Genomic DNA, 17,766 nt, shown 5'->3' with positions numbered 1-17,766 from the left:
AATGTTATTGACGTTTCTTTGAGGAATGTCTATTCATGCAACTATAGTAGTCAAGTCGACACATATTATTATTAATGAGAACATCAACACTTGTGGGAGAATTCTTATATCTCAAGTTTCTCATCAAACGAAAGATGTTATTTATGGAGCCACTCCAAATGTTTGCTACCATGATTTTTCTTTTGAGAGCAAGACCTGTATATATAAATCCGAATGGAGCCATTCCGTAGAATGAAGCCGGTTTCAGGAATTGGGGGAAAAAGAAGCGAGGAAAATAAAGATTCAAGGAATACGAAGAGAACCGTTGAGAAAGATTTTCCTGTGGGGGGCCACAAGATATTTTCCTCCGGAAAGTCGGGAGAAAGCGAGGGGAAATGCAAAATGAGTTCTTTCCTTAAAAGACAAGTTCAGTAAGCCCATAACATATTGCATTTTCTGGACTCTTGTTCGTTTCAAATGGGACACGTGACAGATGTCTGAATTACCGTGAAGGATAGAAGACAGGGAGGACACGGATTGAATGGGGAGATGCGAATTGTGGATAGATGTCTCAAATAAGATTGGTCGAGGCTCCTAAAACGTCAACGAAGCTGTCACCAACAATTTTCGGTGAAGGATAGAAAGGACACAGAGTGACTGCGAGATGGGAAATTTTACAGATGTCCGATGGGTTGAGGTTCCGAAATTATCTGCGAGGCTGTCGGTAACACTTTCGGTGAAAGACAGGAGACAGTGAAGGAGGGACATAAAGTGAATGCAAGATGAGAAATGTGATTTGATGTTCGAATGAGATGGATTGGAGCTCCAAAAATATCTATGAAGGTGTCGGCAACACTCTTTTTTAGTGAAGGGTCCTCGACTAGCAGAAAATGTTCGAACATCTGTGCATGAGCTCAGATAGATTTTAGCTAGGATGGCCAACGGGCCGGGCCACTTTGGACCTATGCTCTTGGGTCACATGTGCCCCAAAAAAGAACGGCCAGCCTCGAGCACTTTGGTGCCGAATGCTAGTGAGGTGAATGAATATCCCAGCAAGGATGACAGGAATTGCATTTGAAAATTTTGAGGAAGACAATGTCGACCTTCTAGGTGATGGAAGGCCAAAAGTATCGTGTTTTCCTATTCTTTCCACAGTGGAACATGACATGCTCACTCTATCAACGTGAACTGTACCATCAAAATCCACCTTCACTACCAACGGATGGATTATTAGAGATAGTAGGCAAAAAGTTGAGTTACAAGAATGTGGATTGTTTGCATCTCTTGGCCTGTCCTCAGTTCGGGCAGGTTGTACATTGCGTCATCTAATCATCTACAACATCCAAATAATCAATAAAAAAAAAAAAATGCGTCCTTTGATTATGCTTGACCTCAAAGAATCCAAAATTATTTAAAAAAAAAAAATTCTCCCAAATCCTATGCTCCACTAATTAAAAACAAGTGAGGCACTCCACCATTTCTTTGTACTAAAATTACCTTCGAGCCACACTACCTACAAAATACACGTTTTATTCAGTTATTTCACACCATCATTCTCTACATAAGCTAATTATCAACATTTAATTCATCGTTATGACTTGATTGTTGCAATTTCGCATGATTGTAACTTCATGTGCTGAAATACCAAATAAAGCTTATACTTATTCAAGACAAGAAAAATATAATTGGAAGCAAATGAAATTTCACTACTCCACCATATATTTGCCTTTTGTTTGGTATGGAGACAAAATTGTCTATTATTATTGTTATTGTTGAAAAAGGTTATTGTTAATTATGCTATTGCGCGTGAAGGAAATTGTCTCGACGTCATGGTGCAAGTGGAAATTCGTCGAAGTGGAGTCACAGCCCTCCATCAAGGGGCATCAAATGGTGACTCATATGTTTTTGCTGGACATTCTTTTTGGAGTTTCTCCAACCCACAACAATCTTTGGCCCCAAACGGGTGAATGTGTTTGCCACAAGATATTGTTCAAATTAATTCCACCAAGTTATTTGCATAATTATCCCAAAACGGATCAGATTGGGAAATTAAACTTGCGACCTTTGACTTGCAAATCAGGTCTTGGGCCACTTGACCAGTCACTTGGTCGGTTTTTCAATTGAAACTTTATAAACATTAGTTTTATTTAAACCTATGTTATTCTCAACATATTTATTCATTTCTTTTGCTTTTTCCTTGACTCTTTGCCATGTTTAATCATTTCTTCACTTTGAAAACTTCAGATAAATTGAAAAAGAATCCTCAAGCAAGAAAAACAAAACACGAAAGAATCATCTTCCACTATCAAAAAGCCATCTCTTTCTCTTCCCTTGTACCAATCTTTGTTTAATCTTCCATTCTGATTTTTTAGGACTTCGACCCACCAAATGGGTGAGATTGGAATTGGGGTCCATATTAATCCGAGTCATAAATTAAGTCATTTTAGATGAGTCAATATTTCATCAACACATACCTAATTCTATTCCATTGGATTGTCGCATATTTTTGGCTTGTTTCTTCCATTGATCAAGAAACTACTATAACCTTTAGTAAGTTAAGATTTGATGCAACAACACATGCAATGTCTTGTAGTTTGTTTGCAATGACATGATATTCTTCTTCGAATATTAGGTAAATATTTTCGAAACTGTCGACACCTAAATTTTAGTTGATAAATTAAAATTGCATTTTTTTGTAAAAAAAAGAGCATAAAAACAATGAATGGTAGTAAAAAGAACAAAAAAAGAGAATAATAAAAAGATAAAAATAAATAACAAATAAAAAAGCCAATTGGCGTGGCCCACAAGAGCAAACCCATTGATTTGATCCGCGGCCCAGACCCATCAGCCCCATCACCGCAACATTTCAGCTTTTTCCCCTGGCCTGGCCTTCTCTTTCCCCTCCTCCGCCTTGCGAGGTGTCGTTGTTGATTTGACCAAAGAAAGGGATGCTCGCTCTGCCTTGACGCTGAGCTTGAAGTAGACAAAGATTTCTAGTCACGTTCATTGTCTCCGGCTATCAATGTCTCTGCCAAAGAGACCTTCAGGTGCACCAGATGCAGATCATTCCCCCCGCTGCTCGTTTCCATGAGTTCAAGCTCCAGCTGATGCCATTCCAGTTGCTTTCTTCTTATTCGATCGTTTTGCTATCTAAGCGAAACTGCTTTTTGATGATCATGCTAGTATCAAAATAGCACATCAATGATTATTGTTACATGCGATGTGTCAATGATTATCATTCCAGATTGTGTTGTTTTGTTCTTAGTGGAAGGTGTTGCGACCTAACCCTTGGGGGAGAGAGAGTTATGTTTAGGGTATTGTCAGTGTTTTTTGCCGATGACATTTCATTGACTTGAGCTCTCCCAAATTTATACCCCGACATGATATTGGGTGTTCAAATTTTAAATCAATTAAATCTACATAAATTTTGACAAAGGAGTCATTACTAGCCTTTTTGGTCAGCTAAAACCCAAGTAAGATACGAGAGGATATCTTCCTCTTTGCAACAAAATATTCTAGACTTGCATTAAGATTAGCACCCTTGATTACGCCATAACAACCTATCTAAAGGAAATTTAAGGTTCATCCTAACCATTCTAGAACAAGAAAGGAACACCCAAAATATTGAAATGCACAAACAAATTATAATCATAAAGGAAACATACAAGCATCCTAATATTGTCCATAAAAAATAAAAAGACAATGCAAAATAAAGAAACCTATTTTTGGTTTTACTTTTTCTAAGAAATTTTTTTTCCATTTTTGAAATTTTCAGATTTTTTTTTTATGATTTTCTGAATTTTTATGATTTTTCTGAATTTTCAAATTTTCAAATTTTTAAATATTTTTGATTACTTTTTTATATTTTTAATGATTTTAAACTTTTAATTTTTATTGATTTTTAATTTTCTATTTTTATTTTTTCGGGGAATTTTTTAAAAATACGCTTTTTTGAATTTTTTTTTTTAAATTTTTTTCTTTTGTCTTTTTTTTCCTTATTAAGTCCTTTTCTACCGCACTCTTCTTCTTCCCCTCTTCTTCCCCGAAGTCATTTTTTCACTCCGAACCTTCATCTTCTTCTCCATTTTTTGAACCCGTACAACTAGATGCCATCTACGGACACCGGAGCTCACACCACTACACACCATCACCAGATTACATCTCCGGCCGTCGTCGTCTGCCTATCGCCGGCGACGGCCGAACCGAGTTCGGTTTTACGTGGCCGTTAACGAACGTCAAAAAGTGGGCCGTGAAATCAAGCAAAAACATAGCAAAAAACGAAGAAAGCAGACGTGCGTCAACAACATATGCGTGATCAAGCCTCGAACTAAACTTTTAACGTCGATCGGATAACATGGATTTGGGTGCATCATTCGAGCATTTTGTCGAACACATGTTGTGCAGCTACGAGAGCAGGTTTTTGATTCAGCTTTGACACTATTTTCCAACCAAAACACGACGCGACAGGTTCCATCATCTCGCACGAATATATCTCGCTTTCGCAGGGTTGAGCAGGGAGTATATCGATTAAGATTCATAGGTTCCTTTCTCATCACTCGCTCACGGGCATTTCTTCGGTGACCGTCACTGTACCTTCTCTCCTCCTTGCGTCACAGACGCTCTTCTCACGAGCGCGCGCGCGCAAGAAGAAAGAGTGATGGGCTGGGCTTCTTTTTTAGGCTCTGGTGGGCCAAAGAAAAGAAGGAAAATGGGCCAAACCCATGTTTGAATTGAAATTGAGACACTCACATAAGTTCTTCCCTTCTGAATGGGAAGCCCGGTTAAGGGGTGAGCTGAAAATAACCAAGTGGGCTAGACACGCCGGCCCACACGACTTCATTTTTCATCATTCATTCATTTTATTTGATCCATTTTTATTCATTATTCTTTTTTTATTTTCCTTTATTTTCCTTTTTTATCTTTTTATAAATTTTTATATTTTTTCGAAATAAATGGATATTTAGAACGTTGATAAAAATTCGGATGTCAATAGAACGTTTTAGTCGACTCAATCCCTTTGATGCAAAAGAGCTATGCAAGTGAAATTGACTCCAGAGTTCCCTTCTTTCCTTGGAATCAGACTTGAAAATTTTGAAGTCAGCCATTTGAGTCTTATTCGTTACTGAGAGAAAGCCAGCCTCAATCACTGAGATTTCCTTTGCATCTCTTACCTCTGTTTTCTACACTTGGTATTTGTTTTTGGGAAATTAAATGAATTTTTTTTCCAAAACAATAAACAACTCGAGTCGAAATGCAGGAAACTGAAATCCCAAGCAAATTGAAAGTATAGGTGAAAAATTGAATAGGGAATCCAGACTTGTACTGAAATCGACAACGTATTTAGAGAAAACTAAAGGCGAACAATAAAATTTGTGGATGCCGAGTACAAGTTACTTCATTTATCTCAAGTTACTACTCTATTTAAGGATTTACTAACTATATGAAAAGAATTACCAACAGCAATAGATTTGCCAGAAAAAAAATCATTGAGGTCTAACAAATCGGACGCCCTTAGAAGCCAAAGCTTTAAAATGTCGTCTTGCATATGGTGAACTAGAAAATTATCTTTAGAAGAAATAGATTATTATTTTAATCTACGATTCGAGTGCGCGGATGGCCTTGGCTGTCCTCCTCCCCTCCCTGCCGAGACGATAATGTGCCTTCAAGTTGGGAAGCCACCCGCGGAAGCAAGTTTTCTTAGCTCTTTTTGTCGTTTTCCAGCATGCCGCATGCCTGTCTACCCATAAACACAGGAAAACAGCATTGAGCCGCGTTCTACAGTCAATTCTCATAGTTGAGACTCATTCAGCAACAACTGAACTTGTATACAAATGCAAAATGGACAAAGAATCAAGCAAAGCATTCGGTCATGGCATAAAAAGCTCACTATGCACTCAGCCATCGAATGTCAGTTTTGACATCAAGGAATGAACTTCAGAATCTTCAGTTAACGAAGAAAATCAAACAGGTAGAGGCCCTGCATTTGCCTAAAAATATGAATCAAATATTATTAACATACAGAAGGTATTGAGGTATCAATGAACAGATCCAGAAATGCAAGGCATAATCATCCAAGCATACGAAACCAATTACTTTCAAGATCAAGAAAAGGATGAAGTCCGGACAGGAATTTACTGAAGTACACAACACATGATGCACATTTCGAAGAAGGATTTCACCATTTCCAGTACAAGGATGGTAATTGTCTTGAATGTTAGAATAGCCACATACAAACATCGTAGATTGATATAGATAACATAATTCCTAGTAAATTAAGCCGACACAGCATGTTCAAATTCTCAGTCATGGGAGCATTGAGCACAACTTTAGAAGTTCAACCAACATCAAGGAAAATAATGTCATATAAACTGGAGAACTCTCAGTTTAAGCACGCCATTGCCAGATAATCATCACGATGCAAGAATGCTTGCGAAATACACATGCTAATACCGTTCAGGAATTCAATCAAACATGGGGTAAGCGTTTCGGTAGGGGCACCTAAATGCAATGATAAGGAAAAGGTGCGCATCCAAACAATCACCGAATCATTGAAACGTGTATGAGTTCATCAGGACAATCTCGGACTCAACCAGATTTCACGCCTGCAGAATCAAGCACTCGGTCCCCACCTCCAGCAGAGACAGAGCATGCGAAGTTTACCTTGATAAGAAATCCTCATTATGTCCGATTCCAACTCACATTCAACCTTCGTCAAACTCGAAATCATGATACTATCCCTCAAACTCAAACGGTTTCAGCCTCAATCAATTGTCAAAGAGAGAGAGAGATAGGAGGAGGAACATGGGCTTTCCCAGATTGCAATCTCCTCGATCTCCTTTTTCCACCCGCGATGGTTGTCGTGAGGTAATTCATCATGACTTCGATTGCTTATGTCGGATCATGAAGCAATCGAGTTTGCGATTTTGGTGGCCAATCCATTAAAAATTTATACGGAAAGAAAGATTTCTTCAATAATTTTTCGATCCTGAATCACACATTTTTTACATGCAAACGAGCAAATCATGTGCAGATCAAGACCAGAGAGGTCATCTTGCAGAGGCAAGAGGGGTTCGGGGGCTGCGACCCAAGGGAGAAGAAGACGTCGGCGTGCCGCAACCATCGGTGCAGGGAGGTGCTGACGTTCTCCGACACCAGCACGTGCAAGGCGTGCGGCCTCAAGGTCTAATTAATTTTAGTCTAAAGGATTGAAATTGAAACCAACTCAAAGCCAAATTGACAACACTTGTTATCCTACATTTAACTGCAGTAGATATGAACATCCTTGTGGTGGTGATAATTTTGGTTACGTATCGAGGAGACATGTTGCTATGTCATGGCATAAACTATCCATCATGAATACTAAGAATTTTTTTAATTTCTTAAAATTTTTAATTTTCTTTACCATTTAATTTTTTTTTCTTTACGTGTCGTGTCGGGGTGGTAGGGCTGCTGGCCCTCGGCTAGTGACCGGTGGACTTACGGATCCTTGCTATGAAGAAAACAATAAAATAAAAAGAAAGATAAGAAAAGAAAAATATAAAAAAAATATAAAAAAGTAAAAATTTTTAAAAAAATTAAACACAATTTTCCACATTCATATGAGCCTTTCACATATGATGGCTAGTATTGACTAGAACACCACATAAGAGATTTCCAGCCAAAATTATCCGAAATGACTACATTTATAATTTTTAAAAAAATTATAATTTTTAAATTGATTAAATTAAAATATTTATGATTGCTTTATACTAAATTAATACATAAATTTAAAATTACATTGATCTCCGTACAATAAATTTTAATTTTTTTAGATAATTTTTCCTAACTAATGAGAATGCCATGATTCGTCAATTAAAAATTAAGACAGCACATTTCCCATGCTGTGGAAATCGCTTTTCAAAGGGAACACGAATCCGTCGGCAAGGTGCTCGTTGCTCATTGCTCATTGTTAAGTGGTGCCCCAATCTCTGCATTGACCACCTTCAAAAGACCGGCGACTCCTTCATAAGGCCGATCAAGAAGCCGAAGACGACGATGCTGACAAAAGATCCCGAAGAGGAAGATGCTATGTTCTTATCTCGCTTCCTCTGTGACGTCTTCCTCAGCTCCCACGGTGCCGACACCCCCCCTGCCACGGCATCATGGATCACCTCTACCACGAGCACGTGCTCAGCAGCGTGCCGTGGCTCTGGCTCGATGAAGAAGGCCTCGAGTGAGGGGAGGAGATAGCGCCGGGCCTTCCGGAGGTGATCGACGACTCGGCGCCGTTGTGGCGCCATCATCCCCCAGAACTATCCCGCGTTGAGGTTAATCAATTTCAAATTTACGCCTTTCATCTGAATTCTACTGATTTGAAGGAGCTAAACTTTACTGATTGCAGCAATCTAGTTGACATCACTGGTCTCCGGGTATTGAAATCTCTGAGGCGTTTATTCTTGGGAGAGAAGAATTGAAAAGGTGAAAAAGATCACTCATAACTCCCATTTTGGGAAAACTACTCATCAGTTCCGTTTCTCCACCTTTGTTCAGTATCTTCAATCATGAATGCAAAAAGTTTGACCTTAAATGTGTTTTTTCAGAAGAAATTTCAGGTTGCTCTAAAGCATTTGCACAACTCGAGTGTCCCTGGGAGTGAGATTCCTGGATGGTTTTGTCTGGAAGTTCCTCATTTTGCTGCTCCAAAGAACTGCGAGGTTAGAGGGAATGATTTTCGCTGTTGTTGTCTATGGACAGTGCAAACCGGGCAAACATTCCGCTACCAGCAATCGAGGACATTAAAGGAAGGCTTCTCAGGCTTGAAGATCCGATACACGTCAGACATTAAATGACACAAGCGAAGACCAGCTTTACCAGATTAGATATCCAGAATTCAAGCCTGAGAAGCCTTGCTGAAAAAGCAAGTACAGAGCTGCTGTTCAAAGGAGACAAGAATAGATATAGTCCTGCGAGACCCACCATACCTTTCCTGGGCTCTCGCTGAAAAAGCGCCGGATATAGCTGGTTTTCGAGAATGATGATGATGATGACGATGGTAATGAAGAACGGTTGGACGAATCCCAGCAGTCAAGTGTCTCAGAAACTTGGCCAAGTTCATCAGCTCCTCGTGAGATATTTGGTCCATCGTTAAGGTGATTATATGCGATTCTTGCAACGGCTTTTGCTTACAGAATAGAATAGGATACTGCTCCAACAGATATCCTCTGCCTTTCCCCTGCATAAGACGGAATGATCAAGTACAGAGCCGCTGGTACTTATGCAAGGACCGAGCCGAGTCCATAATTACTTCTGTGTTGGAAGGGGATCATAGGACACGGTTGGAATCAGTTATAAAAATCTGAGAAAATGTTCCTTCTTCAACTAATGAGGTGCTTTCAACGATCACACTTTTAGCAATTCCTAATAAACCACCCGACTTTTTCGACAGAGGCATGGTCAGTTTGTCATCCTCAAACAACTTCGGGATTCAGCCAGCGATGGCTCCCAGAGTAGCACCTAAAATAACCTAACTGTTAACACATCTCCCACTCAACCAGAGAAAAAGCGACCAGAGAATTAATGAACAGGCAAAGGAACTCCTTATTGCTGCCATATAAGCAGTCGCAATGCAAGAAATGAGCAGCGTGTCTGGGAATAAAAGGTGAGCCTCCTTTGTGAAGCAAGCTTTGACAAGAAACAATGAACAGGAAGATATAAGAAAACGTTTCCAGAAAAGCATTTAGGACTTTGCGGTTGGGCTAGAACTAGCCCATAAATGCACGAACAGAATTAACGTAAGCTGCTTTCCTACTGCTCTGAAACGTGCGATACTCTTGGCGTCTGGAAGGAGTCCAGAAGTCTGTTATCATCACATCCCTCCCTTTCCTTCCGTTTAGGGATGGGTACGACTTTTGGAAGGGAGAATCCTAAAGATCGTATGCTTGTGATTCTGACAATAATGGAGAAACTCGAACAGTCTAAAAACTTCATTTTACAGTATTAAGAAACATATCTGTAATTGTATTAACAAAATTTCCTTCCGTTCAGGACCCATTGACAACCTACTGACAGCTATATGATGCCATAATTTAATTGTATTACACATCAAAAGAAGGCGTAAGTTGATAGTGACAACACAGGCAAATACCATCGTGCTGACATCCCAGAGGCCGAACGTTTTTCCCCATGAATTTAGACCAGTAGAACTAGAAGCTGTGACAAAGTGATAAAAGACAAGAGACCGGTAGACTGCAAAAAAAAAGCCTAGGCTGCCACAACTCTCCACTTGAAGTATGAATTCCGTATTCCCTCTTTGTGCAGTTTTGTATACTTCTTTGAAAGTGACGCAGTAACATCTTGGAAAAACATGCAAAAACACTGTCAAGTATTTGCTCCAATTGTGATTTGTGTTGAAGTACAATTATGAATATTAGTCGGCAATTAGCAGGTGGTCACAAATAAGGTAATCGGAGCTTTGTTAATGTCTCTCAATCTTTATAAGTGGAGCTACTATATACTCTTTTATTTGGCTATTGAGTAAAGGTGTAGTATTTGTTGATTCTCTCTCTCCCTCTCGCTTGCAAATCATAGAAATATTTCCATGGTATAAGAGCCACCAAGGAAGAGGGATCCAAATCAAAACTCCAACTTTATCTTTCCCGTTGCCTTCAGTAAAAAGAACATAGCCATCACTATTCAGTCAGCTCCATCTGAACAATCTCTTCATGTTTGTCCACATCATTTGTCTACGGTGATAATCCTCGTTGAAGCATCAGTCTACGGTGTCAATTAAAGCTCGCCCTCTGTTCTTCTCAGCCTTATAAATGCTCAAAAATCACCCGAGTTCCTTTAATCAACGCTGTTTGTTCTTGCCCCTTCTCAGCGTGACATGTCCTGTGGTGGCCAGCGATGGAGGTGTGGCAGCGGCTGTTGGTGGATGGAGGGTGACAGAGAGGACAATGAAGAGGGAATGAAGATCAAAGGAATAACCGAGGGCTAGAGAGAATTTGCTGAGCTCCTTTTCCGTGTTGGAAGGTGCTCTGTTTCTGTTCTGCCCCCCTGCTGCAGAGCGCGCCAAGCCTGAGCTGAAAAGGAAAGCGACTCAGTTCATTAGATGTAGAGAGACAGGAAGAGAGGCAGAGAATTCTGCGGAGGGTCGCGTGATGTAGAGTGCATGTGGGTCCCACTGAGAATTGCGCATTAGCTAATACCACTGATTTTGGATTCAAAGGGCACAACAATGGAATTGTTTATGAAGTTCAAGTATGTCATATTTCCATGTGGTTACAGCTATTTAATAGCAGGTACTAGCTGAACACCCAGTGAGTGCATCGACATTTATCAAAAACTTAAGCTTGTGACTAATAATGTTTTAATGATGCTGTGCAGGCTTATGGTTATAGGATGTCGCTTTGGGTGGAGCACTTGGGAGATTTAGAGGACAGCTTCAGGGAGCCGCAAAGCACTGAACGCATGAAGAGGGTGAACAAAATAGCCAAACGGAATTGGAGGGCTTATGCGGATGAGGACCAACATAGTCCCAAGGAAATGAGAGGCCACCTGATGCAATATCCGATCCATCTGAGCAAAGATGGTAAAGTCAGTCCTTTGGCCAGTTTCGAAACATTTCCTCAGGTGGGCGGCAAAATCCTCAGATCGCCCACCACTCTTCCCGATACGATTACAACATGATCAAATATGTAAATTAGTCACATTCGATTCTAAAGCAATGTGGCTCATGGTATTGAGGTAATTTCAACTACTGAAAATTGAGAAATACGAGTAGTAGAATGACGATGCATGAGCATGATTTAGATAGATAGAGACTAGTAACTAAAAAATGATGAGAAATCATCTGCACGTCGATGTACCATCATGTGCTACCGAATTAACCCTCATATGAAACCAAGATCTATCAAATCCAATCCTAGCCCATATATGATGCAAAAAACACGTTGAACTCTATAAGAAATTAACATGGAGTCAACATGAATCCAACATATATTGATAAATGACTTGAATAACTTGGAACAATTTGATTTTACACAAAAAAACTGTTGGACCAAATACTAAAGACATTCTAATTACCCACGGGTGGCTCCAGCGGAGACATTTTCAAAGAAATCATGCTGTAAAAACTGAAACGCAACATCATAAACACGGGAACAATTCTCATGGTTGAGACTCATTCGGCAACAACTGAACTTGTATACAAATTGGCAATGTGGATAATGAATCGAGCAAAGCATTCAGTCATGGCATGAACAACTCATTATGCAGTCAGCCATCAAATGTCAGTATGACAGGGACTCGCACGCCATTTACAGAAAAGATACAAGCAAATGACATTGAGGAATGAACTTCAGAGTTTTCAGTAAATGAAGAAAATCAAAGAGGTAGAGGCCCATGCATTCGCCAAAAAAATGAACCGAATATCATTGGCAGTGCAAAGGGGTTGGGTATCACTGAATGGATCAAGAAATGCAAGGCATAATCATCCAGGCACATGAAATTGATTACAAGCGAGATCAAGCAAAGGATGAAGTCTGCACAGGAATTCACTGAAGTACACAGTAACGATGCACATTTCAAAGAAGGATTTCACAATTTCCAATTCAAAGATGGTAATTGTCTTGAATATTAGAATAGCCATATACAAAATCATAGATTGATAAGGAAAACATAATTCTGAGTAAATTAAGCCAACACGGCATGTTCAAATTCTTAGTCATGGGAGCATTGAGCACAACCGGGAGAGTTCAACCAACATCAACGAAAATAATGTCATATGCCCTGGAGAACTCTCAATTTAAGCACGCCATTGCCAGATAATCATCACGATGCAAGAATACTTGCAAAATACGCATGCTAGTACCGTTCAAGAATTCAATCAAACGTATGGTAGGCGTTTCAGTAAAGGGCACCTGAATGAGTTCATCAGGACAGTCCCGAACTCAACCAGATTTCACGCCGGCGGAATCAAGCACTCGGTCCCTACCTCCAGGAGAAACAGAGCGAAGTTTACCTTGATAAGAATCATGAAGATTCAAATACTCAACCCACTCAAAGGAAGCCTCGTTATCACTGATTTCAACTCACATTCAACCTTCGTCGAACTCGAAATCATAATACCGTCCCTCAAACTCAAATAGTCTCAGCCTTTATCAATTGTAGAGAGAGAGAGAGAGAGAGAGAGAGAGAGAGAGGAGAGGAACATGGGCTTTCCCAGATTGCAATCTCCTCGATCTCCTTCTTCCCCCTACAACGGTTGTCGTGAGGTAATTCATTACAACTTCGATTGCTTAATATAATAGCACATACATTTTCTAATATTACAGGAAAATTTACACACACGATAATGCACTTGATTAGAATTTATACATCATAACCCCACAATTTATGGTCCAATGACTAGCCACTCGTCACTGTAGCCCAGGACACAAACCAAAGAAATGAATAGCCAAGAAGACAGTTACTTCGAGGGAAGTGTAGAAAGAGAATACAAAAGAAAAAAACAAAATCTCACATTACCAGACACGTCCATTTTGTTTTGCCAAACACCATTCGTTGCAACATTCACAAACTTTTGTGGCTCGCTTCATAAAACTAATTATTCCCCCTCACTTCCGCGGTCATACTCCTCAATTCCGTGGTCTAGCTGCTCACTTTCCCCCTCACTTTCCTCCGCACTTCGGTTGCCTTGGTCTGGCTCTATTCTACTCGAGTCATCCAAGGATGGGAATTCCGTAAAATATTTCTCTGGTAAGAAGCTCCTGAATTTCGGCAAATTGTAAAGTCTAAGAGTGGTTAACCCAGAGAATGTGATTGTCTTACCAGTCACTTCTTCACATTCTTCATGGCCAGCAATTAGTTCCATATCTTCACATGACCCTACCACCAGCTTTTCAATTTGCCCGAGAAATTTCACCGTGAAGGTGGCGAAAAGCATATCCAAACGGGAGCACCTCACAGCCTTTATGTATCTCAAATTTGGGAACGGGATGTTTGGGAGATTGTCGTATTGCCAAATGTGCCTCAAGTTGTCCAGATCACGCAAATCCAGCATCCTCAAATTACCGCTTTTTGCCACCGTCCCATCACTTTCGTATATGATCTCGATTGAACGGCATGATTTCACTTCTAAGGTTTCCAGACAGTCCTGCAGCCTCTTCCACATATGGGATGGGGCAATATGTTGGAGATTGTCACAATCCTTCAATATAAGAGATTTCAAATTGCAAAAAGAATCATCAGAAATTTGATTGTTCCATAACTCTTTGCACCGGACACCTCCAATATATAGTTTTTCTAAATTGGGAAATGTAACCTGCACGAGGATAATGTGAGAAAGGAAAATAAGTAGGACAAATTATTACATTGTTCATTCTAAAACATGATAATGTGAGATTAAAGATGATCACAATAAGATATAGAGCAAACCATATCATTGAACAACGGTTGGGGCGATTCATCATTTTCTTCGATCATTTCACCTAACGCCTCTTGGCACTTGTAGGACTCCATATGAATGCTCTAATGTTGGGGCACCGCCAAATAACCAAATTAGCTAAGGAATGGAAACTCATCACTTCTGCCTTGGATCGACCACCTTCTTCCTTGGGAACCACTTCCTTCATTTGTTCGCATTTGAGAATGCACAGGGTATCAAGTTTCTCTAGAGTTGTGGCTGTATAATTGGGGAAGAGATATCTCAACTCAGAGCAATTAAAAACAAAGACTTCTTCTAGATTAGGAAAACCCAAAACAGTTTGGGAATCACTCATCACCAGGTGTCTCAGCCTTCCTGCTCCACCCATGCACACTTCTTCCAATTTGGGGAGCAATACATTTTTGTGTTTTGTACTTGAATCAAGGGGCCCCCAATTAAACAACGATTCTAGGGAGGGACAGCTTAAAACCTTAATTTTTTTCAATTCGGGGAGCAACACAATTGTTTGTTCCGTATATGAATCAAGGGATCCAAAATCAAACAACGATTCCAAGGAGGGACACTTTGAAACTCTAACTATTTCGAGGTTGTGCAATCTCCCCATGATTGTCGAAGGAAAGACATCAAGTAGGTTGGAGCACTTTTCAAGGGTGAGGTTGGCCAATTTGTTGAAGGAACTTTTGGGAAGTTCACCATGCCATATCCTTTTTAACGATCCTACCGACTCAAGTTTTAACACCTCCAAGCTTGGTAAACTTATCTGCTCATAAGAGTTATGCATCAGATCATAGTTATGAAAAATTTGACAATTTAGCCTAATCTTACACCAATCTATCTAATGCAGTGGAGGATAGAATTTTCACTGACGGCCTTACTCTGACAAGTATAGCTATAAATTATAAAAACATTTTAACTAATAAACCAAATAAAAAAAATCTTCAAAAAATATTAATACTTGCCCCACCAATCGCGTGCCTATGACTATTATGGGTGTAAGCTCTCAAAAGAAATGATTCATACCTTTTGATCAAAGAAGGAATCGGATAAGTATATTGTGAATTTGAAGTAGTGGTTATTGACTCTTTTTTTCATGAGGATATGAGAAGAATTTCTCCATGGGACAACGGCTTATAGATAGTCGCTCCAATAATGGGAACTCTATAATATCATCTGTCCCATCATCTCTTCCTTCTTCATCCACAATCACCGCCTTCATATTTGGACAATCCTCCACTTTAATGTCTCTAATTTCTCTAAGACATTTAGCCATAGACACCGAAAAGAGAAATGACAGCCCTGTATTGTTGATAGAGAGCACCTCCAGATTCCGAAATATTGATATTCCTTGTGATTGCAAATCTTGTTTCGAGGTGAGGTTGGCTAATTTGTTGGAGGAACTTTTGGGAAGCTCACTGTGCCATATGCCTCGCCCAACAATGGCGAGGCCGAGCCACAGCCATGGCGAGAGGATCCTAGCGAGTGGAGTACTAACTTCTCCAAGCTTGGTAAACTTATCTGCTCATAAGAGTTGTACATCATATCATAGCTATGAAAATTTTTACAATTTGGCCTAATCTTATACCGATCTATCTAATGTGATGGAGGATAGAATTTTCACCAATGGCCTTACTCTAACAAGTATAGATATAAATTATAAAAACATTTTAACTAATAAACCAAATAAAAAAATCTTCAAAAAATATTAATACTTGCCCCACCAATCGCGTGCCTATGACTATTATGGGCATAAGCTCTAAAAGAAAGGATTCATACCTTTTGATCAAAGAAGGAATCCGAATAAGTATCTTGTGAATCTGAAGTAGTGGTTATTGACTCTTTTTTTTTCCATGAGAATATGAGAAGAATTTCTCAAAGTGGGACAACGGCTTATAGATAGTTGCTCCAATAATGGGAACTCTATAATATCATCTATCCCATCATCTCTTCCTTCTTCATCAACAATCACCGCATTCATATTCGGACAATCCTCCACTTCAATCTCTCTAATTTCCCTAAGACATTTAGCCACAGACACCGAAAAGAGAAATAACAGCCCTGTATTTTTGATAGAGAGCACCTTCAGATTCCGAAATATTGATGTTCCTTCTGATTGCAAATCTTGTTTCGAGGTGAGGTTGGCTAATTTGTCGGAAGAACTTTTGGGAAGCTCACTATGCCATATGCCTCGCTCAACAATGGCGAGGCCGAGCCCATAGCCACGGCGAGAGGATCCTAGCGAGTGGAGTATTAACTTCTCCAAGCTTGGTAAACTTATCTGCTCATAAGAGTTGTACATAAGATCATAGCTATGAAAATTTTTACAATTTGGCCTAATCTTATACCGATCTATCTAATGCGGTGGAGGATAGAATTTTCACCAACGGCCTTACTCTAACAAGTGTAGCTATAAATTATAAAAACATTTTTTAACTAATAAACCAAATAAAAAAAATATTCAAAAAAATATTAATACTTGCCCCACCAATTGCGTGCCTATGACTATTATGGGTGTAAGCTCTAAAGAAATGATTCATACCTTTTGATCAAAGAAGGAATTTGGATAAGTATATTGTGAATCTGAAGTAGTGGTTATTGACTCATTTTTTTCATGAGGATATGAGAAGAATTTCTCCGTGGGACAACGGCTTATAGATAGTCGCTCCAATAATGGGAACTCTATAATATCATTTGTCCCATCATCTCTTCCTTCTTCATCAACAATCACCGCCTTCATATTTGGACAATTCACCACTTTAATTTCTCTAATTTCTCTAAGACATTTAGCCATAGACACCGAAAAGAGAAATGACAGCCTTGTATTGTTGATAGAGAGCACCTCCAGATTTCGAAATATTGATATTCCTTGTGATTGCAAATCTTGTTTCGGGGTGAGGTTGGCTAATTTGTCAGAGGAACTTTTGGGAAGCTCACTGTGCCATATGCCTCGCCCAACAATGGCGAGGCCGAGCCCACAGCCATGGCGAGAGGATCCTAGCGAGTGGAGTACTAACTTCTCCAAGCTTGGTAAACTTATCTGCTCATAAGAGTTGTACATCATATCATAGCTATGAAAATTTTTACAATTTGGCCTAATCTTATACCGATCTATCTAATGTGATGGAGGATAGAATTTTCACCAATGGCCTTACTCTAACAAGTATAGATATAAATTATAAAAACATTTTAACTAATAAACCAAATAAAAAAATCTTCAAAAATATTAATACTTGCCCCACCAATCGCGTGCCTATGACTATTATGGGCATAAGCTCTAAAGAAAGGATTCATACCTTTTGATCAAAGAAGGAATCCGAATAAGTATCTTGTGAATCTGAAGTAGTGGTTATTGACTCTTTTTTTCC

The 17,766-nt window shown here is 39.4% G+C and overlaps 1 protein-coding gene and 1 long non-coding RNA gene across 2 annotated transcripts; both read right to left on the bottom strand.

Annotated features, from left to right (window-relative positions):
* Window positions 1-10,333: 10,333 nt before the first annotated feature.
* On the bottom strand, window positions 10,334-11,946 carry LOC108960979. Its single transcript, XR_001988945.2, has 2 exons — window positions 11,515-11,946; window positions 10,334-11,039 (listed from the first exon to the last, which is right to left on the bottom strand). It is a non-coding gene; the product is annotated as an uncharacterized LOC108960979 (long non-coding RNA).
* A 1,618-nt stretch (window positions 11,947-13,564) lies between these two features.
* Window positions 13,565-14,970, bottom strand: LOC104454910. The gene is made up of 2 exons (XM_039317403.1): window positions 14,395-14,970; window positions 13,565-14,281 (listed from the first exon to the last, which is right to left on the bottom strand). The coding sequence occupies exons 1-2, from the start codon at window positions 14,476-14,478 to the stop codon at window positions 13,565-13,567; spliced, it is 801 nt and encodes a 266-aa protein (XP_039173337.1). The 5' UTR covers window positions 14,479-14,970.
* Between the last annotated feature and the right edge of the window lie 2,796 nt (window positions 14,971-17,766).

The sequence above is a fragment of the Eucalyptus grandis genome, chromosome 7, assembly GCF_016545825.1.
Source record: "Eucalyptus grandis isolate ANBG69807.140 chromosome 7, ASM1654582v1, whole genome shotgun sequence".
Classification (NCBI taxonomy): domain Eukaryota; kingdom Viridiplantae; phylum Streptophyta; class Magnoliopsida; order Myrtales; family Myrtaceae; genus Eucalyptus; species Eucalyptus grandis.
Note: the sequence above shows the minus strand (reverse complement) of the source record. Positions and strands in the feature narration are given on the sequence as shown.

What these genes read in the sequence shown, in the direction of transcription:
- LOC104454910 (XM_039317403.1), bottom strand. Translation starts at nt 14,478, where the DNA reads ATGGAGTCCTACAAGTGCCAAGAGGCGTTAGGTGAAATGATCGAAGAA. An exon ending in AACCGTTGTTCAATGATATG is followed by an intron (nt 14,282 to 14,394) that starts GTTTGCTCTATA and finishes ATCCTCGTGCAG; the next exon opens with GTTACATTTCCCAATTTAGA.